Genomic DNA, 27517 nt, shown 5'->3' with positions numbered 1-27517 from the left:
GCCAACCTCCCAGGTCCCTCATCCCATCCCTCCCCAAGGCCGGCAGGTCCTGATTGCCCGATCAGGGCTGGGCCCCAGGCTGGGACAGGGAACTGGGGGTGGGTGGTAGCAGATGCGGGCAGCAAGGGAAGGAGGAGGTGGAGAAGTGGGGAGTTGGGGAACCTGATTGGCCCTGATCACTGGCCAGGCCTAGGGACCTCACCCATACACGAATTTCGTGCACTGAGCCTCTAGTATAATATATAATATACTAGAGGCCCGGTGCACAAAAATTTGTGCACTTGGGGGTAGGGGGTCCCTCAGCCCGGCCTGTGCCCTCTCGCAGTCTGGCACCCATCAGGGGTGACCACTTGCTGGCTTAGGCCTGCTCCCCAGGAGATTGGGCCTAAGACGGCAATCAGACATCCCTCTGGCAGCCCGGCAGCCCTCGGGGGATGTCCACTTGCCAGCAGGGAGCAGACCTAAGCTGCAGTCAGACATCCTTAGCACTGCTGAGGAGGCAGGAGAGGCTCCCACCACCACTGCTGTACTGGCAGCCATCAGCTGGGCTTGTGGCTGAGCAGAGCTCCTCCCATGTGAGAGCGCCCTGACCACTAGAAGGCAGCTCCTGCATTGAGCGTCTGCCCCGTGGTGGTCAGTGTGTGTCATAGTGACCAGTCATTCCAAGTCGTTCTGCTCTTAGGGTCAATATGCATATTACCCTTTTATTATATAGGATAGAGGCCTGGTGCACGGGTGGGGGCCGGCTTGTTTGCCCTGAAAGGTGTCCCGTATCAGGGTGGGGGTTCGCTTGGGTGCCTCGCCAGCCTGGATGAGGGGATGATGGCTGTTTGCAGCTGGTCACACCCCGTTCAGGGTGGGGGTCCCCACTGGGGTGCCTGGCCAGTCTGGGTGAGGGGCTGAGGGCCGTTTTCAGGCTGGCGGGTGACTGAAGCTCCCAACCTCTCCTTTTTTTCTTTTTTTTTTAATTCTGGGATTTATTTACCTTCTATGGCTGTCACTGGAACTGAGAGTCAGCTTTAGCTCTGAGGCTTGGCTCCAGCTCTGAGACCTGGGCTGCTGAAAGCAGGTATCTGGGTTTGTTTGGGTTCTATAATTGAAACACTGTTACAGCTCCAGCTCTGAGGCCCAGCTGGCTGAAAGCAGGTTTCTGGGGTTTGTTTAACTTCTATAATTGCAACATAGTTGCTTAGAGTACAACCCAGAGGCCGGCAGTGGCAGGCGGGGAACATTGGCTTCCTCCATCACTGGAGCAAGCAAGCCTCCTGTTCACTTCAGCTGCCTGGCTGCCGGCCGCCATCTTGGTTGGCAGTTAATTTGCATATCACCCTGATTAGCCAATGGGAAGCGTGTTGGAGGTACGGTTAATTACCATGTTTGTTTATTATTAGATAGGATGTGCCGGAAGCCAATTCTAGCATGTCATAACTTCAAGAGTTTCATCAAAAGGTTGATGGAACTTGTGGACTCAACAAGGGCTGAGTCACGTATGTTGTCACCTGTTGGGAATGGCTAAAGGCATTTCTCCAAACCTGAAAAGGGATGATTGTTTGCTGCCAGACAGCTCAGGGCATCTTAATCTACATGTTATTGCCTCCAACTGGCCAAACACCGGAACAGCGGTAGGCTAATTCCCCCAATCTGACAATGGACTCTGTATATGAAACCCTACCCTTTGAAGTGTATATCTCTACCTCGCCTCAGGACAATTTGTGTTAATAAAAAGCATGGGGTCCTGAGATGAGGAGATCTTAGTTCCTTTTAGCTAAGCTCCTCTGACCACCAAATGCCTTTCAAAATTATGCTTCGTCTCTGGACTCTTTATGGTTACACACACAGCCTTTCTCCAGATTGCTGAACCCTTCTTAATGCCGGAACAAGAACCCCAGTAGTATGTTATGGTGTTATGTATTAGTATACCATATATGTATTATCTATACTAATAAAAGCTTATGTGTCATCATGCCCTTACGCCTTAACAATCCATCACCAGGAGGCTGTGTGTGCAGAGGGCGCACGTGGGTGGGTGGGGACCTGATGCTGTGTGCGAGGCAGGGAGACGATGCCAGGGGTCCCAAGGCTCCGTGTGGTGACGCCGGAGGCGGGTGCCGGCGGCTCCGCGCGGCGACTCTGGGGGCGGGGCCTACCTCTTTGGGGAGATCGATTGTGGAGGTTCCACACTGTGAGAGGACACAGGCCAGGCTGGGGAACCCCCTCCCCACAAGTGCACGATTTTCGTGCACCGGGCCTCTAGTATACTATATTCTTGTAATAAAAATAAAGTAGGCTAGAGGAAGGAAAATGTTATTAAGAAAGTCATAAAGAACTCTGGCCAGGTATCTCAGTTGGTTAGAAAGTCATCCCAATATGCCAAGGTTGCAGATTCGATCTTGGGTCAGGGCACATATAAGAAGCAACTGCCCTAGCCAGTTTGACTCAGTGGATAGAGTGTTGACCTGTGGACCAATGGTCCTAGGTTTGATTCCAGTTAAGGGCACATACCTTGGTTGCAGGCTCCTCCCTGCCCTGGGCCCTGATTGGGGCTTGTGCAGGAGGCAACTGGTTGATGTGTTTCTCTCACATTGATGTTTCTCTCTGTCTTTCCCTCTCCCTAAAAATCAATGGAAAAATATCCTTGGGTGAGGAAAAACAAACAAACAAAAAAGAAGGAACCAATGGATGCATCAGTAAGTAGGACAACAAATCAATGTTTCTCTCTCTCTCTCTCTCTCTCTTGCTCTCTCTCTCAAAGCAGTAAGTAAAATTTTTTTAAAAAGTCATAAGGAAGAGAAAATACATTTATAATACAGTGCTGTATTTATGGATACTGTTAAGTTTATGTCAGCCACTTACAAAATGAATTGTCTGTCAGTACCGACGTCAATATGATCTTATATAATACAAAAAAACCATAGATATTATATAAGTATTACTAATACCAGACATAAAAAAATGAAAAGATGTTAAAAGAAATTCATATTTATTTACAGATATAATGATTCATGCACTGACAATGAAGAAGCAGCAATATGATCGCTTTATGGTAGTCTTGTGTTAATTGATACCATTACTTCATGGTACCCTAGCCTATACACTAATGAATGAACTGTTATAAAATTTTTATGGCATATAACATTACAGTCATATTTATAATACAGTATTGGAAACATTGTTATGCATATTTTAAAACCACTTACTTGTGATGATAGGCTGATAAACAGTTTCTCCAATTTTAAGAGAGGCATGCTGTACAGTAATGTAATTATTGGAAGGCAAGTTATAAAGCAGTTAGAAAACTAACATATTATTAATTTCATGTTAAATATCATTCACCTATGTCTATGTAAGGACAGGCTACCCCCTTCACAATACAAGTTTTGCACATGATGTTCTACACAATGAATATTTAGGCAATGATGATGCATAAAAAACCCCTCAAACAATTCTAGCCACACAGTAGAGTTTCACATGCACACACAACAGATAAGTTTATTAACTGTACAACATGATGATTATTAATTATTAAGTGGAAGTGGAACATCTTAAAGATCTTCATCCTTGTCTTTAGGTTGAGTAGGAGGAAGAAGAGGAGGGGTTGGTCTTGCTGTCTCAGGGGTGGCTGAGGCAGAAATGGAGGAAGTGGAAGGGGAGACAAGAGAGGCAGGCACATTGAGTGTAAGTTTATGAAAATACATTGTAATTTCTGTCAGATATTTCTACTTTTTCATTTCTCTAAAAATATTTCTATAAGGGACCAAACCTTCTTCCACCATTTGCTTTAGTTTCAGTGTCTGTATAATAGAAGGGTCCATGTCATAAAAAGAAGTCAAAAGCCACTTTGAATAATCAAAACCCTTCTTCCAGACTGTCTAATGTCATTTTGTTTTCTGGTGCTGTTTCTTCTACATCTTCTTCCTCATCATCTGGTTCTGGTTTGGAAACACTCACCTCCATCAAGTCATTTTCTATTAATTTCTCTGGTGTGGTGTCTATTAGCTCTGCATTAAAAATATGTTCAGGCAGATACTCTTTCTCTTCAATTACATTCTTAATGGCCTCTGGGAACTTGTCTGTCTCTTGGTTGGCAGAAGCTGCTTTTCCTGTTGATATTTATTAAGCCAAATCTCTTTCTAAAATCATCAAACTATTCTTTGCAGGCATGAAGTTATCTAGCTTTAGATCCAACACCTTCCTTTTGCTTTAAGTTGTTATATAATGACTTCTCTTTTTCTCCAATCATATTAGAGTCTATAAGTATGTCTTTCTTATTGCAATACTACATAAAAGCTGCATTTTCAATATAAGATAAAAAAGTATCTCACAAAAAGTGCAAGATTTTCATGCTTACTGGTGTAAGCAGCAGCTACAGCTTCAAAATTTTCTTTTCTTTTTTTTACAATAGTCCTTACACTGGATTCATTTCTTTTGAAATGATAGGCAACCACAACTGCAGACCTCAACCTATGATACATATCAACCAATTCAACTTTTTCTTTTAATGTCATGACTTTTCTCTGCTTCTTTGGAGCACTTCTAAGATCACTAGTGGCACTTCATATAGGTACCAAGTTGTGAAGGTTTATGGTATTGCACTAAATATGGTGAAAAATATCAAGAACCATGAGAGATCACTTTTTACTATGATACAGAATTTACTGGAGAGACAAACTTATCACAGTGGGATGATTAGCATCACACAGCCTTTTAAGCAATTATTCACAATTGAGCTCACCACAATAGCAACAGAATGTGGCTATGAAATTGTATAAGTATGTACTGCAGTTAGTTTTATGCAGTTATGACTTAATACTGCATCTGTTTGCTTATATTTCTCCATTGTGAAGGGCATCATGTATAATCTGTAAATGTTTGTGAGTGAAAGTTTTAAATAATTTTAACTTTCTACAATAGATGTGTGTATATTTTATGGTAGTATAAATTAAAATAGACAAGTATCTATATATATATTTTATGCACTTATGACATCCTTAACTTTTTCTTAATTTTTCAATTCTTCTAGGGTATGTGGTTCATCTGTGAGTTCTTCCAAATTGTTACAAATCTCCAAAAAATTATCCAATATATTTATTGAAAAAAAACCCAAATATAAGTAGACCTGTGCAGTTCAAACCTGTGTTGTTCAAGGGTCAACTGTGTCTCCTTTTTTCATGCTATCTGGGCCCATGGACATTAACTGGAGTTATTTTTGTTCATTTTTTATTTTATAGAGGAAGGGATAAGGGGGAGAGAGAGAGAGAAATATTTATTTGTTGTTCCATGGATTCACTAGTTGCTTCTTGTATGTGCCCTGACTAGGAATCAAACCCACAACCTTGATGTATTGAGATGATGCTCTAACCAACTGAACTACGCAGCCAAGGCAGGACTTAACTGGATTACAAAAATAAAAGGACTCGATTAGTATTACTGTGCCCTCCTTCTCTTCTCCCATTTTCTCACTTACTTTTCTAAAAGCAGTTTGCTTTTATGTAAGGTTCCAAGAGGTTCTTCAGTTAAGAAACCTGCTTAAGAGGACACTCAAAATGGTGGCGGAGTAAGTCGATGCTACACTAACACGTTTCCAGGACCAAACTGGAATTACAACTAAAATACAGAAAAACTATGCTGAATGCTAGCTGGAGAGAACCCTGATAACCAAGGATGGAAAGTGGAAATCACACAGAGACTGGTGGAAGGTGTGAAGGCACAAATGGGCTGAAGTTCTGGAGGTATATCTCAGTTGTGGGGACTTCCACCGAGAACTCTGAGGTCTAAACCCCAAGGTGGGCTCCCCAGCCCAGAGCACCAGAATTGAAAAAGGTACCCACATAACATCTGGCTGTGAAAAGCAGCAGGGTTGCTGTTTGCCAGTCAAAGACAGTCTCTTAAAGGGCCAACACACAAAATTTCATGTGCAGCCACTCACCTTGGACTCCAGCAGAGGGATGAAAGAATGGACTGGAGCTGTGTGAACAGAAGCCAAGGATGGGGGTTCTGGGGTTAGACATCAGAAGGCAGATACCCTGATTTCCTGTGCTGAGTCATTCCCTCATGCTACAGAGGACATCTTTCTCCAGTGGACCTTTGTTATCCAGGTGGTTTTTGATTGGGAGTAAGGCAGTTGCCCCACCCTATTGGAAAACTCCTTGCCCCATCTGTGGAGTTTCTGAGGCCCATTATGAAACTGAGAATAACAATCAGCCTGCAGAAGGAAGCAATTACCCTAAGCTGTTGGAAAACCTCTCACCCCACCTAGTGGCCGATAGCTTAAGGCTAATCAAAACTGAATACAATCAGACTGTAGGCAGAGGAGGATCTCTGGAGGCGTTGAGTCTTTGCCTGATCTCCTTCTGGGCCCAGGGCTAGGAAAAGCAGACCATAGTGTACATCTTGGTCCTTTCCAAAGGCACCCAGCCCTAGCAGAGGGAGCCACAAGCTGTGGATTGCTGATAGCTCCAAACAGGATACCCAGTGCCAGTCAGAAACAGCATCCGACATTGACCTGCACTGCAGATTGGGAGGTGTAGCAGATCTACCCAATACAGAGTCACAAACCCAAATAGGCAGCCAAAATGGGGAGACAAAAAAACAAGCCCCAAACAAAAGAACAAGATAATTTTCCAGAAGAAGAGCTAAATGAAATGGAGATAAAAAATTTATCAGACATAGTTCAAAATAATGATGGCAAAGATGCTCAACAGCATAAGAAAAGGTATAATAACTGTGAAAAATGACACAGCAGTAATAAAGGACAGAGTGGAAGGAATACACAGCAGATTAGGGTAAGCCGAGGATCGGATCAGTGAATTAGAAGACAGGATAGAGGCACAAAGATCACTAGGGGGTGCACCAAGGAAGCATAACAAAATGCGGAGACAAAGAAATAGGACAAAATTGTCAATGGAAGATATAGAGTTCAGAACCACACTTTTAAGGTCTCTCAAGAACTGTTTAGAAGCCGCCGATAAACTTAATGAGATCTACAAGAAAACTAATGAGACCCTCGATGTTATATTGGGGAACCAACTAGAAATTAAGCATACACGGACTGAAATAACGAATATTATACAGACTTCCGACAGCAGACCAGAGGAGCGCAAGAATCAAGTCAATGATTTGAAATGCGAGGAAGCAAAAAACACCCAACCGGAAAAGCAAAATGAAAAAAGAATCCAAAAATGCGAGGATAGTGTAAGGAGCCTCTGGGACAGCTTCAAGCGTACCAACATCAGAATTATAGGGGTGCCAGAAGATGAGAGAGAGCAAGATATTGAAAACCTATTTGAAGAAATAATGACAGAAAACTTCCCCCACCTGGTGAAAGAAATGGACTTTCAGGTCCAAGAAGCGCGGAGAACCCCAAACAAAAGGAATCCAAAGAGGACCACACCAAGACACATCATAATTTAAATGCCAAGAGCAAAAGATAAAGAGAGAATCTTAAAAACAGCAAGAGAAAGAAACTCAGTTACCTACAAGGGAATACCCATACGACTGTCAGCGGATTTCTCAACAGAAACTTTGCAGGCCAGAAGGGAGTGGCAAGAAATATTCAAAGTGATGAATACCAAGAACCTACAACCAAGATTACTTTATCCAGCAAAGCTATCATTCAGAATTGAAGGTCAGATAAAGAGCTTCACAGATAAGGAAAAGCTAAAGGAGTTCATCACCACCAAACCAGGATTATATGAAATGCTGAGAGGTATCCTTTAAGAAGAGGAAGAGGAAGAAAAAGGTAAAGATACAAATTATGAACAACAAATATGTATCTATCAACAAGTGAATCTAAGAATCAAGTGAATAAATAATCTGATGAACAGAATGAACTGGTGATTATAATAGAATCAGGGACATAGAAAGGGAATGGACTGACTATTCTTGGGGGGGAAAGGGGTGTGGGAGATGCAGGAAGAGACTGGACAAAAATCGTGCACCTATGGATGAGGACAGTGGGTGGGGAGTGAGGGCGGAGGGTGGGGCGGGAACGGAGGAGGGGAGTTATGGGGGGGAAAAAAGAGGAACAAATGTAATAATCTGAACAATAAAGATTTAAAAAAAATAAAATAAAAAAAAAAAAAGAAGACAGGATAGAAAAAAATCACTTAATCATATAACCAAAAAGGAAAAACAATAAAAAATCCAGACAGTTTAAGGGAGCTGTGGGACAACATAAACTGTAACAATATTTGCATAATAGGTGTGCCAGAAGGGGAAGAAAGTGAGCAAGGGATAGAGAATGTGTTTGAAGAAACAATGGCAGAAAACTTCCCTAACATAGTGAAGGAAATAGTCACACGAGTTCAGAAGGCACAGAGAGTCCCAAGCAAGAAGAACCTAAACAGGCCCAAGCCTAGACACATCATAATTAAAATGCCAAAAATTAAAGACAAAGAGAGATTCTTAAAGGCAGCAAGAGGAAGGCAATTTGTTACCTACAAAGGAGCTCCCATAAGGCTGTCAGTTGATTTTTCACCAGAAACCCTACAGGCCAGAAGGGAATGGCAACAAATATTCAAAGTAATGAAAAGCAAGGATCTGAAAACCAAAATTAGTATATCCAGCAAGGTTATCATTCAAAACAGATAGTGAATAAAGAGCTTCCCAGACAAAAAAAGGCTAAAGGAGTTTGTCACCATGAAGCACTGCAAGAAATGCTAAAGGGACTGCTGTAATGAGAAGAAATATATATAGAGAGAGAAACAAATGGGACTATATCAAATTAAAAAGCTTCTGCACAGCAAAAGAAACCATTAACAAAATGAAAAGGGAGCACACTGTATAGAAGAACATACTTGGCAATGATACATCTGATAAAGGGTTAATATCTAAAATATATAAGGAACTCATTTAACTTAAAAAAATGAAGACAAACAATCCAATCAAAAAATAGGCAAAGGACCTAAATCAGCAGTTCTCAACCTGTGGGTCACGACCCCTTTGGGGGTCGAACGACCCTTTCACAGGGGTCGCCTAAGACCATCGGAAAACACATATATAATTACATATTGTTTTTGTGATTAATCACTATGCTTTAATTATGTTCAATTTGTAACAATGAAAATACATCCTGCATATCAGATATTTACATTACGATTCATAATAATAGCAAAATTACAGTTATGAATAGCAATGAAAATAATTTTATGGTTGGGGGTCACCACAACACGAGGAACTGTATTAAAGGGTTGCAGGAATAGGAAGGTTGAGGACCACTGACCTAAATATAGACACTTCTCCAAAGGGGACATACAGATGGCCAAGAGACATATGAAAAATGCTCAAAGTCATTAGAGATGCAAATTAAAATGACAGTGAAGTATCACCTCACACCTGACAGAATGGCTACCATCAACAAATAAACAAATGACAAGTGCCTGCAAGGATGTGGAGAAAAGGTAACCATAGTACACTGCTGATGGGGTGCAGCCATTATGGAAAATAGTATGGAGTTTCTTCAAAAATCAAATATGGAACTCCCATTTGACCCAGTGATCCCACTTCTAGGAATATAGCCTAAGAAACCAAAACACCAATCAGAAGGAATGTATACACCCCTATGTTCATAGCAGCGCAATTTACAATAGCTAAGATCTAGAAACAGCCCAGTAGATGAGTGGATAAAACAGCTGTGGTACTTTACACCATGGAATACTATGCAGCAATAAAAAGCAGGATCTCTTACTCTTTGAGACAGCATGGAGGGACCTGGCAAGTATTATGCTAAACGAAATAAACCAGTCAGAGAAAGACAAGTATCACATGATGTCACTCATATGTGGACTCTAATGAACAAAATAGATCCAGAAACACAGAAGCATGGATCAGACTATAGAATCTCAGCAGGAAGGTGGAAGTGGGTGGGTGAGTAGAAATCAACCAAAGAACTTGTAGGCATGCATAACCCATGGACACAGATAATAGGGTGGTGAAGGCCTAGGGCGGGGGGACCAGAGGGCAGGCTTATAAGGGGTAAATGGGAGAAAAAAGGGGTCATATGTAATATTTTCAGCAATAAAGATTTTAAAAAACATGAACATTAAAAAAATAAATAAAAGGAAACCTGCATAAGCAATGATTTCGGATATTTGGCTTACCATAATTTTTTTGGTGGGGGAATAAATTTTAAGGAAATATTTAACTTGGGCTATTAACATTATTGTACATTTCCTGAACATGGTAGCTAAAGATAAAGAGAAAAGTCTAGTAACCTGTAACTGAAAGAAGTTAATCTAGAGCAGCAATTTTCAACCAGTGTGCCATAAGAATATTTAAAACATGTAATACTTAGTCAGGGGCACTGACTTTTTTACTAGTAACTTAAGATTGTTAAATTAAAAAAAATGACAACAACCAACACAACAACAGCCATCCAGTGTGAATGAATCAAAATTATACCTGCCCTGGCCAGGTAGCTCAGTTGGTTAGAGCATCGTCCCGATAAGCCAAGGTTTCAGGTTTGATCCCTGGTCAGGGCACATACAAATATCAATCAATGAATGCATAGATGGGTAGAACAACAAATCAATGTCTCTTTTTCTCTCTCTAAGAAACAATCAATCAATCAATGCATCAATAAAAAAGGAAAAACACTATACAGTTGACACTTTAGTAACACATGTTTGAACTGCATGGGTATACTTATATGTGGAATTTTTCCCCAATAAATACATACACTACTGTAAATGTATTTCTCTTCCTCATGATTTTAATATTATTTTCTTTATTGTAAGAATATATACATACATATAAAATACAAAATATGTGTTAATAGGCAGCTTATGGGCAACAGTAGGTTAAGTTTTGGGAGAGTCAAAGTCATATTCAGAGTTTTGACTGACCATGAGGGCAGGGGACTGTGGCCTCTAAATCCTGAGTTGTTCAAGGGTCAACTGTAACTCAATTAGGCGGTCAAGTTAGACATTTTGGCTTGTTTTCTTGCAGTCTATTAAGAGCAATTTAGTTTAAAGACAAAATTTTAAAGTTTTTAAGCTCCATAAAAAATAATAGCCTATAGTTTTTCACTATACTCTATTTAAAATGAAGCATGGTACAGGTGAAATAGCATGAGCTACTAAATCATCAAACACAAACTAAAATTAAAATTTTGTCACTTACTAGTCAACTGATTTTAAAAATCTCATTTAGCTTCAGTATTTCCCTTGTAAAATCTGGATAATGTCAGCTGCTTCATGTTTTTACTGCCAGGATTAAAATGTACAAAAGCAGCACACATTGAGCTTAATGAAAATACGTATTAGCTGCTTTCTATTATTACTCATAACTTTTCATGTAGAAGCTAATTTCTAAAAATGAAAGGTGGAAAAGTAGCAAAATTAAGATTAAAAAAGGAAAGAGATTAAACAAAGGTTATTTATATATAAGGCTAGAAAATCTGCACAAAAACATACTTCAAAAAACTGAGGCTGAAGAGACTTCAGCATTTCTGAAATATCATAAAGCACTTTACTGGTATATTACTTCTGATAATAAACAAGCTATTTTTAAAAGTCTTAATATTTAAAAAATTTTAAAAATATTATGGATGTATATAAGTTTTGTAGTTTTTGCAAGCTAACTTAGTAATAGATGTCAACAGAAATAGAAGGCAAACTGCTTTTAAGTTATTATAGATTACTAGAGGCCCGGTGCATGGGTGGGGTCTGGCCGGCTGATTGGGCTGGGATGGCCAGGAGGAGAAGTGGGAGGTTGGCCGGGCTGCCCCACCTCTGATGGGGTGGGAGGGGCGATCGGGGGCAGGGCCAGCTGGGGGGAGGGGCCACGGACCCCCTGGTCGAACTCCCGGTAGAAGGGACAATTTGCATATTAGCCTTTTGAAATATTTGAAAATTTTTATTATATAAGGATTCTTTTCATTGATTTATAATAATTACATATGCTTATATTTAAGCTTGGGAACAAGTTTTATGTATAACCTAGTGAAAGGTGTCTCTAGACTTAAATAAAATTGCTTTAATGTCTTGGTATGCGTCACTAAATTCTAAGTTTTATGGCAATAGTTATGATATGGAGAGCAGTGTAGTAAGACTACCTTAGATCAGAAGGTAAAAGACCTGGTTTCTATTTGTAGCTCTGACATCTGGTAGGAGTGTGATCTTGAACAAATTATAAACTTTCTGAGTCTCAGTTTTTTTCATCACTAAAACAGGGATTATATCTGTCTTGCTGTCATAAGGATCCAGTGTCAATATAACAACACAAGACTCAAATACTGGCTGCTTTTAGACAGCAGAGCTAAGTAGCTAGGAGCAGGACTTCTGTATTCCCTTTTATATCCTAGAAGGTTTGTACACGTGCAAGTATTATTTACCCCCAAAATAAATTTAAAAGGCTGGTGAGCCTGGCTGGTCTGGCTCGGTGGTTGAGTGTCGAGCTATGACTGATCAGGGCACATGCCCAGGTTTCGGGTTCAATTCCCAGTGGGGGGCATGCAGGAGGCAGCCCATGGATCGATGATTCTTTCTTATCATTGATGTTTCTCTCTCTCCCTCCTCTCTCTGAGATCAATAAAAAACATATTAAAAAATAAATAAAAAGACTGGTGAGTTTTAGGATACATTCAGATATATACAAATTTCTAAACTCCCTTCAATGTTTTTTCAATTATCGTTACACTCTCTTTCACAGGATCAATGACTTTTATATAAAGTACATATTTTGTTGAAAAGGTATATTTAAAACCCCTTCCATAAGGCAATACTAATATGCCTCTTGGATAAACTGACTCTAACACTGTGATATTATTATTTATGTAGGTAATACCACCATCAGTCAAATGGTAATATATTCATGTTTTCTCCTTCTATTGCCCTTGAGACCAATAATATTTGTGAGCCTAAGGGTACTATGAATGGTCACAACAGAACAGAGCTAACTAACTTCACTGCAATTGGATCTGAACTTGGCATCATTTTCAGTGAGTTCATTCAGCTACTCACTTCTGTGAGACATGCACTGTTAATGATAAACACATCCATTTGGAAAATTTTGATAGCTACATCAGTGACAGACAACTACATCGATTTCTTTTTAAAAAGCCATGTAATCTTAAATAACCAGAAATCTTGCTAACATTTAAGTTACACACATTTCATTACTGCACTATCATCTCATACATATTTGAATGTCTGTTTTCCTCAGGAAGACCATGAACTCACTGAAGACATTAAAATTTGCAGGCATTTGACTGAAACAGAAACAGAATTGTAAAAACACACTAGCAAAAACAAGATTACATCTTTTCATATTTGAAAATTTTTACAGGATAATGACTTAAACCGACTCCATTTTAAACGAAACCATCAAATGCCCACCCAATACACATTAATAATAATTAGTTTTATACATCCATGAATATCTCCTATATATTTTAGCAGTTTGGTGGAGATAGGTATCATTTTCATTTTGGGGATGAGAAACCTGACAATCTGGAGAAGTAAAGGAGCGTGTTCAGGGTTTAATCAAAATTAAAACCTAGGGCTGTTTGACTGTAAGGCACAAGCTCTTTTCATACATGTGAAATTTGTAAAGGAATATTTGCTTTAGCCTATGAATCAAATGGCTTGATTGCTAAGCAAAGCGAAATGACAGAAGTGTGGACCGCATTCATATTTTTAAAGTCAAATGGTATCACAGACATTATAGTTAGGGCGTTTCATAGCTATAATTCTTGTTCCAATTTCCAAATTCTTCTTATGCTGAGCTCTGAATAGTGCCTACACTGAAATCTCATCATGATTTATTCAGTATTGAGATGAACAATGTCGGAGTTCGGCTTGACCCCTACTGTCTATCCAATGATATTTACTTTGATAAAAAATAAAATTTTGTAAGTCAGTCTATCTAAAAAACTCAGATGGATTGTCTCAGGTACCTTTCACTGGGAAATGCGACACTAGGTTGGTTAATTTCCCACACATCCCAAGTTCTTTTTTCAGCTAATCACTCTTCCTCTTCATTCACACAGCAAACCCCAGTATCTAGCGAGACTGTTTGGAGCCCCGGCTCTCAAAACAGCCCTTTTACACACACAATGCCACCGCCGCGGAACAATACCCGGGTTTGTCTTCACTCTGTGTGAGCCACCTTACCAAATGGAACGAGACAGAAGAACAACAGGGAAATCTCTACAACAGAAAAACGTCTCACTTATGTCCTAAACCATGTATAACTGAGGCTGTGTGGGGGACCACACACACACACACACACACACACACACACACACACACTCTGTGAAGGTTTCATCAGAGACCGGTCTACTAATATGGAGAACGTGAAGACACAAGCAAAGCATCAACTCAATGACCAAGACCTTAGCAACGATTACAAGGACCGAAGTATTCAACAATATACTTTCGTTCTAGCTCTTCTTTTAGATCCAAATGCGCACTTCTGTGAACTTAAGTGGGGTCTGAACAGGGAAACCCAACTTTCTTCTTCAGGGATATATGTGGATCCCCGAGACTACGCGTTAATGTACTCGCCATACCTTCAGGGACCGAACACTGTGATTAAATGTTCCCTCCTTCTGATCTCTGTAAAAACGACCAGGTGAGGGTGCGAAGGATGCCAAGATCAAAGGCTCGAGAAAGGTCTTGCCTCCCTCTCTTCTAGAGAAGATGCCATTCTCTAGCCGGGCGCCCGGGAAGGGCTGGACCCGTTTAGGGTCGCGGACGTGGTCGCACGTGAGAAGAGCCGGAAAGGTAGGCGCGGACCCCCATCCCCAAGGCCCGGCAGCAACCACCCTTCCCCCACTCACCGCTCCGAGCGCAGTTTCATTGGGGCTGTCCGAGTAGCAGCCGCCATCACCATCGCCATCAGTCTGGGTGCTCGCGGAGGTGGAGACGGGAAGCCCAGCCACTCCTGCACCTCATGTAGGTCTCCCGAGGCGGTGGCCTTTCTGCGAGCTCCCACCTCTCGGCGCCCGGTTCCCGTCTCTTACGTCGCGGTCACCGCCTCCGTCTGCTCCCCAGACGCTACCCCCACTTCCGTGTCGGGCTCCCTCCCCTTTCTTCCTCACTCCCCCGGCAGCCGGCTCTTTCCTCGCAGCTGACGTCACCAGCCCGCGACCTGGGGCCGGGATTAGCGCCGGGCGTGGGCGGGGCGGCGCAGGCGCAGTGGGGCGAGCGCGCCGAGCGCGGGAAGTGTCTGCGCGCCGGGGGTTGCCTGTCCTCTCTCCTGTCGCGGGGCTCAGGCGGCTTGGTGAGTCCTTCTCTCGCTACTCGCGCCGGAGAGAAGAGTGTCCTCTTCCAGGATTACTGTCTGACAGACACTCCATTTGCTTTTTCTGTTTGTGCCACTCGGGTGGGGGAAGAGAGGCTGCCGGGAGCATGCCCGTGGGGAGGCTCACCCCCTTGTCCCCCAGCCCCCGGCTTTTTCGTCTTTAAAATAATACTATATGTGATAAAACATTTCCAGGGAGGCGAAGGAAAAGATGCCTGCCACACAGAAGCCGATGAGATACGGACATACAGAGGGACACACGGATGTCTGTTTTGACGATTCGGGGAGGTAAAGTACTTTGAGAAGCAAAAAAACAAAAAACAAAAACGTTTCAGGTGTAAATATTAGAACATTTATTCTTATGTGTTAGATAAGCAGTCAGCCTAACATGACTCGTACCAATATAGAGAAATAAGGTTGAAATATAAAGTGGCACACATATTTTCCTTAGATTTATTCTATACGGACTGTCTTGGTAGTTGAAGGATATATAAAAAAAAAAGTTGATGAGTGTAAAATCTTGCTTCCAGGGGAGTTGGAAAGACGCGCGCTTTCCTCTGTGTTTCACCTCTGTTCAATTCCTCACAGCATCTCACGGGCTATCCTGTCGGATTGGTAGGTGCCCACTTGTCAAATTCAGTGGCCCCTTCTATCTCTTTTGTATGTTATCCTCCCTTGGCTTTCCTGAGGCTGTTTCCTTTTTTGTTGTTTTTAACTTTCTGATGGTTTTACCCTCCCCCCCCCCCTAATTTATTTCCTCTGCTTAGTCCCTATGGTGATATTTTCCCAGGGTCATTCTGGCCCTACCCCCCACCTTCTTGTTTTAAATCTTCACCCAAGGATATGTTTTCATTGATTTTTAAAGAGAGAGGAAGGGAGGGAGGAAGAGAGTTTCGGAAAAGGGGGGTGGGGTGGGGATCGAACCCTCAACCTAGGTATGTGCCCTGACCGGAAATCTGACCTGCCACCGTTTGGTGTAGGGAGGACCCCTCAACAGACTGAGCCGCCTGTCCAGGGCTGTCGTGGTCCCTTTTATCTTTCTAAATCCCACTCCTATGCAGCCCTGTCTAATTCTGTGGCTTCCTCTGTCACGTCTGTGTTGATTTTTTTTCATTAAAAAAATGTGTTCATGGCTGTTCCACTGAGAGCTAGAGATACAGTCATGTTAACGAAGCACAATCTTTTCCTTCATTGACTTTAAGGTCTTTTCAGATAGACACCGAGCACAAATTAATCACATAAAATAAATGTACATTTAGAATTACACTCAGAAGTATGAAATGATATGTGCAATGATAAGCCTAACTGAAGGGGAGTTGATGTAGTTTGAAGAGGCAGGGAAGGCTTCTCTGAGGAAGTATTTCTTTTTGTTTATTTAAATTGATATTTGAGAGCGAGAGAGAACCATTGATTTGTTGTTAGACTTATTTATGAATTCATTGGTTGATAATTATATGTGCCCTGACCGGGGATTGAAACTGCAACCTTGGTCTATCAGGGTGATGCTCTAACCCAGTGGTCGGCAACCTGCGGCTCTTTGGCCCCTTGAGTGTGACTCTTCCACAAAATACCAGTGCGGTTGAAACTTTGTGGCCCATGCGCAGAAGTCGGTTTTTGGCCTGGGCGAGTCTATTTTGAAGAAGTACTGTTGATATTTGGCTCTGTTGACTAATGAGTTTGCTGACCACTGCTCTAACCAACTGAACTACCTGGCCAGGGCATGAGGAAGTGTTTTTTGAGGTGAGATCTGAAGACTGAGTAGTAATTAAGAAGTATAAAGAGATAGGTGGTGGCAGCGGGGTGGTGGTGTTGGCGTTCAAGGAAGAGGGAACACCATGTGTAAAGGCCCCGTGGGAATAGGGACTGCGGTATGCTCAAAGAACTGAGGGAAAGCTAGTGATGCTAAAATGTGGATAGTGATGCAGAGATTGACATGAGATGAATCTGTGAAGGTAGGCATCCTATCCAACGCCTTTTGGGCTTTATTAAGGAATCTTGACTTCATATGGTAGGAAGGTACTAAAGATTTGAAGCAGAGAGGAGATATGATCAGACTCTTTTGTTGTTGTTGTTATTGTTAATCCTCATTAGAGGTTATTTTTCCATTGATTTTTAGAGAGAGTGGACAGAGAGAAACATCAATGTCAGAGGGACACATTGATTGGTTGTCTCCCTCATGAGTCTTGACCAGGGCCAGGGATCAAGCCTGCAACCAAGGTACAGGCTTTTGACCAGACTTGAATTTGGGACTCTTTAGTCTGTGGGCTGACGCTTTATCCACTGAGACAAACTGGCTAGGGCCAGACTCTTGTTTTTGAGAGGATGCATGGAAGAAAAGGAGTAGGAATGGATGCAGAGAGACTATTAGAAGGTGTCTGTCTTAGTCTGGTTCATGTAATGGAAGCTCAGACTAGAGTAAACAAGGGTATGTAGAAAACAGGATACATTCAGAAAATCCTTAAAAAGCGAAATGAGCCCTAGCTGATTTGGCTCCGTGGATAGAGCCTTGGCCTAGGGACTGAAGAGTCCTGGGTTCGATTCCGGCCAAGGGCACATGCCTGGGTTGTGGACTCAATCTCCAGTAAGAGGCTTGCAGAAGGCAGCTGATCTATGATTCTCTCTCATCATTGATGTTTCTATCTCTCCCTACCTCTCCCTTCCTCTCTGGAATCAATAAAAATATATTTTAAAAAAGGTGAAATCAGCAGGATGGATGGATATTAAGGACAAAGAAGAGGGAAGTGTCTAGGATAACATCTGTGATTCTAGATGGGGAAGTAATGGTGCCATTCACAGATGTTTAAAAAGCTTGGAGAAAAGCATATTTCAGTGGTAGAATGGGGGTGGAGATTGAGTTAGCTTTTGGACATGATTTAGTGTAGGAAGGATGTCTTTGAGATATTCAAAGAGAGAAGTAGACAGCTGAGTAAATGGGTCTAAAGCTCAGAGAAGAAATGTGAACTGGAGATAGAAATCTACATCTTTAGCTGATGCCTTCTGGAATTCAGGACCGAGGTCTTGACTGGAAATCTAAATGTGGGAGTTGCCAATATAGAGATGGTATTTAATGCTTTGAACTTGGATGGCATCACCTAGGGAAGGAATGAATGCAATTAAGAAAAAAGAATCAAGGGCTAAGCCCTGGAACAATTAAAAATATTTAGAGATCAAGAAGGGCTGGCAAGGAAAATAGAAAACCAGGATAGAAGAATGATTTCTAGAAGCCAAATGAAGTAAGCATTTTGAGGAGGAAATACTAAACTATGTTAAATATTGCTGGTGGATCAAATTCAGGACGGAGAATTCACCATTAGCTTTAGTGACGTGGAGGACATGGATGATCTTGAGCTTTTTTATGGAATGGTAAGAATGAAAACCTTGCCCTGGTCAGGTTGCTCAGTTGGTTAGAGTGCCATCCTGATACTCCAAGGTTGTAGGTTTGATCTCCGGTTAGGGCACATACAGGAAGCAACTAATGAATGCATAAATAAGTGAAACAACAAAATTGGTGTCTCTTTCTCTTTCCCTCTCTCCTTACCTCCTTTCTTCTTTCTCTCTCTCAAATCAAAAAAAAGAAAAAGAAAAAAGAAAAAACTCTGTTGCAGTAGAATCAAGAGAATGGAAAGGGAGGATTTGGAGTTAGTGAGTCTGGCACTCAAAGAATGAGGATAATTGGGTAGGAATGTGGGGTCAGGAAAGATTTTTGTTTTGTTATAAAGTGAGAAAGATTACAGCATATATATGCGTGGAGATGATCCAATAGAGAGGGATAACTTGATTTCATAGCAGAAAGAGAGAAGATTGCTGGAGTGATGTCCTGATTAGGTGTGGGGCTAGTGTATTGGGTACTAGAGGGAGAGATTGGCCAAATGTAGGAGGAGCATGATCAAATTCATGTGGAGGGAAGGGGCTTCTATAAGGGATGGGGAGAACATGTGGACAATTTCTATAGATTGCTTCTGTTTTCTCAGTGAATAGGACATGAAGTCATCATTTGAAAGTAGGGAGGAGGTGTAGGTTTGAAACAAGAGAAATAGATATGAGAGAGATAGAAGAGATGGAAAATTGAATGAACCAGGGAATATAGTGGGATTGCTGTGTAGCTCTAAAGGCCTACTTCAGGTTAGTGATCATAAATTTAATTGAATGAACCAGGGAATATAGCGGGACATATAACTTGGTTATTTGTGTGCGGTTTTTTTTCAGCCTTACTTAGTTCTGCAAGTGCAAATTTTTTTAATAGGCAGAGAGTTGGATATAACCAAGTTTGGGATTTTGCCTGGTAAATATGATAAAGTCAAAGAGGGCCGAGGGCTTTGAGGGTGATGCAGAGGAGTGATTTTAGTAACAGACTATGGAATCTAAGCCAGTTTAGGAGCGATGTGAGAACTTGAAAGGAGAGACAGTGAAAAGGTAGTTTCATTAGATTGTAGGTCCTAATAGAATTAAAAAAATGTTGGAGTTAGGATATTAAGGGTGCCAGGTATAAAGATAAGTGATTAGGATGATTGAAGTTGAGATTGTGGAGCAGTTGCTATATTATATTGGTAAAGACAAAATCTAGTCTGTCACTATGAGAGTCTGAGATGGGGCAGAGGGCAAGATCGAGTATCAGAAGGTTTCACCTATATGGATGTTGAAAACACTAAGAATGATAGGAATAGTGATAGGATAGAAAATAACAATGTGATAGGATGTTGAAAACACTAAGAATAATGATAGGAATAATGATAGGATAGAAAATAACAATGAATCTTGTGCTAAAAATTCTTAGGGAACTAGGGGGATTTCTCTTTAAGAATCTATAGGTGGTCTGATGGCAGTTTCAAACTTTTAAAAAATTTCATTTTTAAAAAGAGGGTGTAGCAATAGAATTCAAGTGGAAATGAATGAAATGCATGGAAGGCCTACCTCTAGGCCCCAGAGGGATGTAGAAAAGAAATCGGCCATCACTTAAGAGGGCTTAAGAGGAAGCAGTGTCCTTAGAGGAATGTTCAGAAAAAGAGCTAATAATACAGAAATTTTGCTGGTGCCTGACCATGAATCTCATGAGGCCCAATGGAAAGGTTAGGGAGGGGTGGTCTGATAGGGAACAATGTTGCTCGGTGAGGATAGAGAATCCAGATGGTGAGAAATGCCTTTGAAATCATTGCCTTTTCGTAGTTAAATGTGTGCTAAGGAAGATAAAGACATTAGTAGAATTTGTCCTGGTTCTCAGAAACTTACAGGGGATTTCTTAATTTATCATCTAAATTAGGACACCTTTGAGAATGAGGATAAGGATTTCAAGAGAATTGCAATTAAAATGATAATATTTTGAATTATTTATTGATTAGCATATTATTATGTTTTGGCCTATAATATTTCTTTTCAAAAACTATTTCAAAACAATTTTTCTAAAAAACATTTGTGATATTTAACATTAAAAAAGTCTTTTATATTGATAATTTAACATTAAATATATAATCTAGCCCAGCAGGCATGGCTCAGTGGTTGAGCATCGACCTATGAACCAGGAGGTCCTGGTTCGATTACCTGACAGGGCATATACCCAGGTTGTGGGCTCAATCTGGAGTGTGGGGCATGCAAGAGGCAGCTGCTCAATGATTCTCTCTCATCATTGATGTTTCTCTCTCTCTCTTCCTCTCCATTCCTCTCTGAAATCAATAAAAATATATTTTTAAAAATTTGACAAGTATGGCTTCTGTTTTGATTGGTATATTATAACAGCTTAATTGGGCGTAATTATGAATTATAATTCAAGTTCCAAGTACATTTCAGTTTTATAGATTAGTAAGAACATTGTTCTTACAGTATTGTGCTCTGTGAGAACGTATAGTGTTACTATAAAAAGTAAGAATTTTATCTTTAGCATTGAACTTTTCAAATGAAGTTTGATAGTATTCCTAATAATGTCAGGTGTTTCACTTTCAACATAATGAAGCTGTATTTTGTTTCCATAAACTGAAGGGAAAACTAAACCATTATTGGAATTAATCTAACTCATTTTCTGTTTCAAAACTTTGATGACATTGATGTAAAACCAATATCATTTAACTGTTTGAAAAGCTCTTTTACTAATGGAAACAGCACATTAACAGCTATCATTTCACTTTTCATACTTGCACTAGAAAACTTAGAATGAAAAATGAACAAAATTGATTTAGAACAACGTGGTTTTTTGTGTGTGTGTTCTTAAAAGAATCCTCACTGGCAGATATTTTTTCACTGAAATTCAGACTGATTTTTTCACTGATTTAAGTGGAAGGGGGCAGGGGAGAGAAATATCAAGGTGAGAGAGAGACATCGATTAGTTGCCTCCCGCACTTGTTCCTATTGGGCTAGGGATTGGACCTGCAACTGAGGTCTGTGCCCTTGACCAGGAATAGAACCTGCCACCCTTCAGTCCATGGGCCAACACTAACCAAACCAGCTAGCGCTGGTCATTTGTCTTAATGCTGCATTGTCCGGTACAGTAGTTACTAGCTACTTGTAGCTATTTAGATTTAAATTAATTAAAATTAACTAAATTAAAAATTCAGTTCCTCAGTTTCATTTCAATTGCTCAGTAGCCAGATGTAGACCATTTCCACCATCAGAAAGTTCTATTGGACAGCATAGTCATGATTGACAAGATCATGACTTGTCCATCGTGATCACACTCACTGGGCAGCTGCAGAACATGGTTTTCAGGCAGCCTGTGGACTTAATGACGTAGATGCTGTATGCTTTTTCAGGAGTTGTTTATCTTGTCATTCTAGGCCCCATGGTAAATGTCAACTAAGATTTTGTTCAAGTTACACTTTTTTAAAAAAAATATATTTTATTGATTTTTTACAGCGAGGAATGGAGAGGGATAGAGAGTTAGAAACATCGATGAGAGAGAAACATCGATCAGCTGCCTCTTGCACACTGCCTACTGGGGATATGCCTACAACCAAGGTACATACCCTTGACTGGAATCGAACCTGGGACCCTTGAGTCCGCAGGCCGATGCTCTATCCACTGAGCCAAACCGGTTAGGGCTCAAGTTACACTTTTATTGTCAAGTGCTTGAGGAGCAGACAAATTAATATTTAATTTTTTATTAAACATGCACTTGAAGTATTTTTCTCCAGTTTATTGCTACTGAAAGTTTTTTGTTTTTGCGAAAATTAAAAAGTATAGCCAATAATAGAATTAGTATTTTTATTTCTACAGTAAATGACAAAAATACTGTAGGAAGGATGTTCAAACTACTCTAAAAGCTCTCCAAAAGACTACATAACTGTTTGCTGCATATATTTCTCTCTCTTTTTAAAAAAAATATATATATATATTATTGATTTCAGAGAGGAAGGAAGAGGAAGAGAAAGATAGAAACATCAATGATGAGAGAGAATCATTGATCAGCTGCCTCCTGCATGCCCCCTACTGGGGATTGAGCCTGCATCCCTGGCATGTGCCCTTGACTGGAATCGAACCCAGGACTCTTCAGTCCACAGGCTGATGCTCTATCCACTGTGCCAAACCAGCTAGGACCTGCATATATTTCTTGTTAATTCTCCTGTACTTTACTATTTCCCACTGGTCCCACCAACTGGCATTTGCAACTTTGTATTATCTCTTGTGGCTGGTAGACCAAATAGTTGGTAGAGACAGCAATATGAAATGTTTCTCCCATCACCACTGGGTACTGAAAAAAATCACTTTCCCTAAGGACTCATATTTGGCCTTACTTTGGTTTTTATCAGTTAACACCTGTTGTCCTTGAAAGGAGGTGTTAATTTGCATCAAGAAAGGAATGGAAAGGGGGAGATGAGTTATCATCCATTGTCTTTCAGATTTACCTATGTGTTAAATGGAGAACTCTATTCATTGCATTTGTTACATTACAAAACAGGATCATGACAAAAGCTGGAAGTGCAAAGAAGAGATCTGTCAAACTCACCCCAACCAATTTTGATGCAACTAATACTAATTAAGGATAAATGCTAAACCAGCTGGATGCATAACCAGGAATATTCTGGGGAAACATACTTATGGTCCTCTTATTTATTTCGTATAGAATGGAGTCCAAGCTCCTCACTCTGGCATTAAGGTTATCCTAAATAGAATGATCCCAATCTACATTTTCTTTCTGTTTCTTGGACTGTCTGCTCTAGCGAAACTCCCACAAGCTTTACTAACTTCATACTTTGGTTCATGTGTTTTGTCTGTTTGAAACTGCTCTTTTCACCAATGTCAGCGTATCCTACTTGTCCTTTGACTTCCCAGTGTAAATACCACCCTTCTGATTTTCTAATCTTTTTCTTCTGAACATCCACAATTCTTTTTATGGCTCTTCTTTGCCATTGTTCATATTATTTTTATATTTCATTGGCTTTTGTATGTGTAGATAGGACACATACTGGATGAATAAAAGCACTTGCAAGACAATATGTAAAATAAGATTTGAGAGCTATAGGTAGCCATTTGCATAATCAGTTTTGGGTAATTGAACTCTTGCATCCATTTATTTATTCCACAAACATCAAAGTTCCTATATATCAGACTGCTTTGTGCTAAAGACACAATGGTTAGCACAGGAGACCTGGTCCCTGGTGTTACAGAGATTTACATACTCATCCTTCTTACATTATTACAAACTAGAGGCCCAGTGCACGAATTCATGCACTGGTGGGGTCCAGCCGGCCTGGCCCCAATTGGAGCGGATTGGGGCCGGGCTTGTCGGGAGGAGGAGATGGTGGGAGATTGGCCATCCAGCCTGCCCCAACTGGGGCCTGATCAGAGCATGGCTGGCTGGGGGGAGGGGCCATGGGTGGTTGGCCAGCCAGCCCTGCCCATGATCAGGGTGGTGGGGGCTCATAGGGGGTGGGGCCTGCTGGGGGGAGGGGCTGTGGGAGGTTGGCCAGCTGGCCCCGCCGCCTGATCGGGCGGTTCACTGGCCACAGTGGGTGTCATAGCGACCAGTCATCCTGGCTTTTTATCTACACTAAGAAAAGAGAAACATGGTAATTGGCGTACAACCGCTACCCATTTCATTGGCTAATCAGCGGGATATGCAAATTAACTGTCAGCCAAGATGGCGGCCGGCAGCCAGGCAGCTTGAAACTAACATGAGGCTTGGTTGCCTCAGTGACAGAGGAAACCAACGTTCCCCGCCTGCGGCTGCAGGCCTCTGAGCCTGCAGTTTAAGAAACTCTGTAACAAATACCACCTGGCTTCAGCCAGCAGGATGGCAACATTGTAAGCAAAGGCCAGAAACCTAAGAGCTGGAGCCAAGCCTCAAAGCTAAAGCTGGCCCAGAATAAAAAAATAAAAAAAAGGAAAAAAGGAGTGGTTGGGAGCTTCAGTCACCCCCAGCCTGAAAACAGCCCTCAGCCCCTCACCCAGACTGGCCAGGCACCCCAGTGGGGACGCCCACCCTGATCCAGGACACCCTTCAGGGCAAACCAGCCGGCCCCCACCCATGCACCAGGCCTCTACCCTATATAGTAAAAGGGTAATATGCCTCCCAGCACCGGGATCAGCAGAGCCATGAGGCCTCCCGGCACCGGGATCAGCGTGACAGGGGGCAGCACCCAAACCCCCTGATCGCCCTGTGGCTCTGTGTGTGACAGGGGGCGGGGCCACAACCTCCCTATCCACCCTGCTCTGTTCGTGACAGGGGAAGGTGCCCCAACCCCCTGATCAGCCCTGCTCTGTGCCTGATAGGGGAGAGCTCCCCAACCCCTCCCCCACCCGCCCACGGGCCCTGCTCTGTGTGTGACGGGGTAGAGCCATAACCTCCCCATCGGCCCTGCCCTGAGTGTGAGAGTGGCGGTGCCCCAACCCCCTGATCGGCCCTGCTCTGTGGGTGATAGAGGGTGGTGCCCCACCCCCTGATTGGCCCTGCTCTGTGCGTGACAGGGTACAGAGCCCCAACCCCCCCATGGGCCCTGCTCTGTGTGTGACGGGGGCAGCGCCCCAACCCCCTGATGGGCCCTGCTCTGTGAGTGACAGGGGGCAGTGCCCCAACCCCCTGATTGGCCCAGCTCTGTGCATGACAGGGGGCGGCGCCGCAACCTCCCCATCCACCCTGCCTTGAGTGTGACAAGGGACGGTGCCCCAACCCCCCAATCGGCCCTACCCTGAGTGTGACTGAGGGTGGCATCACAACCTCCCAGTCTCCCTGCTCTGTGCATGACAGGGGGTGGCGCCCCAACTCCCCAATCGGCCCTGCTCTGAGCCCGACCAGGGGCTGCACCTAGGGATTGGGCCTGCCCTCTGCCACCCGGGAGCAGGCCTAAGCCAGCAGGTCGTTATCTCCCGAGGGGTCCCAGACTGTGAGAGGGCACCGGCCGGGCTGAGGGACCCCCCTCCCCCCCCCGAGTGCACAAATTTTTGTGCACCGGGCCTCTAGTATATATAGATAAAGACTTACTAGTATGCCAAAGAAGAACTAAAGAGAACATTAAACTCACCTTTTACTTTACAGCATAGGAGGTTAGCAGTCTTTGTTATTGAGGCTTATGAATGTAAAATGAGAAAACATATTATCTAATATCTTGATTTTATTTAAAAAAAACCACCTAAGTAGCATTCTAAAAAATCGGACTGAAAACAGGGTGACTTTTTTTAATGAGTGTGTTTCCTTCACAGTTGTATTGTGACTTGTGGAAGTGATGGTGATGTGAGGATTTGGGAAGACTTGGATGATGATGATCCTAAGTCCATTAATGTTGGAGAAAAGGCATATTCATGTGCTTTGAAGGTATTAAAAACAATTACAGCAACTGATGTAAAATTGTACTGCCATGTGCCCTGACCAGGAATTCTTTTTCAAACTTTTACTAATTGACAGAGTACTGATAGTGATTTGGTTTCCCAGTAGATTTGTTAGAAAATGACCTCAGTTCTATATTCAGATCTTTCAGGTAAATGAGTACAGTTATATACTTTAATATTAATAGAGGGCTAGTTATCATGTTGTTAAAGAGTTGCCAATATTCTTCATTAGAGCTAAGGGTACTTAATCAGTACTCTACTAAGAAATCTGTCTGCAAGAAACACACAGCCAGGTTGCAAAATTCTTGTAGATGTGCACACGTGAATAGTTGGTGTATCTAGTTTTGCCAAAGAACACTTAGCATCATCAGTGTTGTCTTGAATTGGTTATAGTTTTTTGTTGATTCTCTTGTCTTCACGTTTAGATTATTGTCAGCTTTGCTTCAACCTTATGAATTTATTGTGGATTGTTTAATTACAGTAGTTATAATGTAGACATAAATAGTACTTTTCACTAGTTTTCCAGTAATTGAACTTGATAAATGTATAATTACAGTTCAAATTTGAAACATTTGTACTGTCATTTAAACAGATGTATGCATTCTCCCAAATTTTGCTGTTTGGTAACATGTCATTGTTATCATCAAATTCTCTTTCCATTGGAGTGGAAGCAGGTGCTATAGGTAGGCCAAGGGTCCTAAATGTGCAAATGTGGCTGAGACGTATTGCTATATGATAGAGGATATTTATTAACAAACTTGAGTAGTTTGTTTCTCTTAGTGGTTATCATTTAATCACAATTAATAAATTGACCATATGGTTAATCAAAAATTCTATTGGGTTGGTAGGCTATGATTTAGTATGTTGGGACTTAATCTCTTTTTTTGAAAAGTAATCAAACTATAGTACTGGGGCAGATCCTTAACTTTTTATGACTTTTAGCTAAAAATTCTGCAAAACAGTGGTATCTGCGGATCATTTAGAAGCCTGAGATTTTTTGTGTACTTAGTTGTCTTCTTTTTTGTTAATCCTCACCTGGGGATATTTTTCCACTGATTTTTAGAGAGATTGGAAGGGAACAGGAGAGACAGAGAGAGAGAAACATCAATGTGAGAGAGACACATCGATTAGTTGCCTCCCGCACATGCCCAGCAGGGATCGAGCCTGCAACTGAGGTACATTCCCTTGACTGGAATCGACCCACGACCCTTCAGTGCATAGACTGACACCATGGGGCACACCGACCAGGGCTAAAATATATTTTTATTGCTTTTAGAGAGGGTGAGGGAGAGGAAGAGAAACATCTAGAGCAGCGGTTCTCAACCTGTGGGTCACGACCCCTTTGGGGGTCGAACGACCCTTTCACAGGGGTCACCTAAGACCACCGGAAAACACATATATAATTACATATTGTTTTTGTGATTAATCACTATGCTTTAATTATGTTCAATTTGTAACAATGAGAATACATCCTGCATATCAGATATTTACATTATGATTCATAACAGTAGCAAAATTACAGTTA

At 41.7% G+C, this 27517-nt stretch overlaps 3 protein-coding genes across 5 annotated transcripts in view; 1 reads left to right on the top strand and 2 right to left on the bottom strand.

Moving 5' to 3' along the window:
- MAPK1IP1L (mitogen-activated protein kinase 1 interacting protein 1 like) overlaps positions 1 to 14904 on the bottom strand; it is a 49974-nt gene extending 35070 nt beyond the window's left edge. Inside the window, exon 1 of the mRNA XM_036307795.1 lies at positions 14780 to 14904. Within this exon, the coding sequence (XP_036163688.1) occupies positions 14780 to 14838 (59 nt within the window). The 5' untranslated portion in view covers positions 14839 to 14904. The remainder of the gene's footprint in view (positions 1 to 14779) is intronic.
- SOCS4 (suppressor of cytokine signaling 4) overlaps positions 1 to 14912 on the bottom strand; it is a 28723-nt gene extending 13811 nt beyond the window's left edge. Inside the window, exon 1 of the mRNA XM_036307783.1 lies at positions 14780 to 14912. The gene's annotated coding sequence lies outside the window, so the exon portion shown is untranslated. The remainder of the gene's footprint in view (positions 1 to 14779) is intronic.
- Positions 14913 to 15139: 227 nt separating this feature from the next.
- The window catches only part of WDHD1 (WD repeat and HMG-box DNA binding protein 1), a 55768-nt gene continuing 43390 nt past the window's right edge, over positions 15140 to 27517 (top strand). For 2 of the 3 annotated variants that reach the window (XM_036307746.1, XM_036307763.1), the window contains exons 1-4: positions 15140 to 15222; positions 15439 to 15531; positions 15774 to 15858; positions 25867 to 25978. In XM_036307746.1, the coding sequence (XP_036163639.1) occupies positions 15507 to 15531; positions 15774 to 15858; positions 25867 to 25978 (222 nt within the window). In that variant the 5' untranslated portion in view covers positions 15140 to 15222; positions 15439 to 15506. The remainder of the gene's footprint in view (positions 15223 to 15438; positions 15532 to 15773; positions 15859 to 25866; positions 25979 to 27517) is intronic. The other variant, XM_036307754.1, reaches the window with a different exon arrangement.

The sequence above is a fragment of the Myotis myotis genome, unplaced genomic scaffold (genome assembly GCF_014108235.1).
Source record: "Myotis myotis isolate mMyoMyo1 unplaced genomic scaffold, mMyoMyo1.p scaffold_m19_p_1, whole genome shotgun sequence".
Taxonomy (NCBI): domain Eukaryota; kingdom Metazoa; phylum Chordata; class Mammalia; order Chiroptera; family Vespertilionidae; genus Myotis; species Myotis myotis.
The sequence above is the reverse complement of the archived record's forward strand: the minus strand, read 5'-3'. Positions and strand labels throughout refer to the sequence as shown.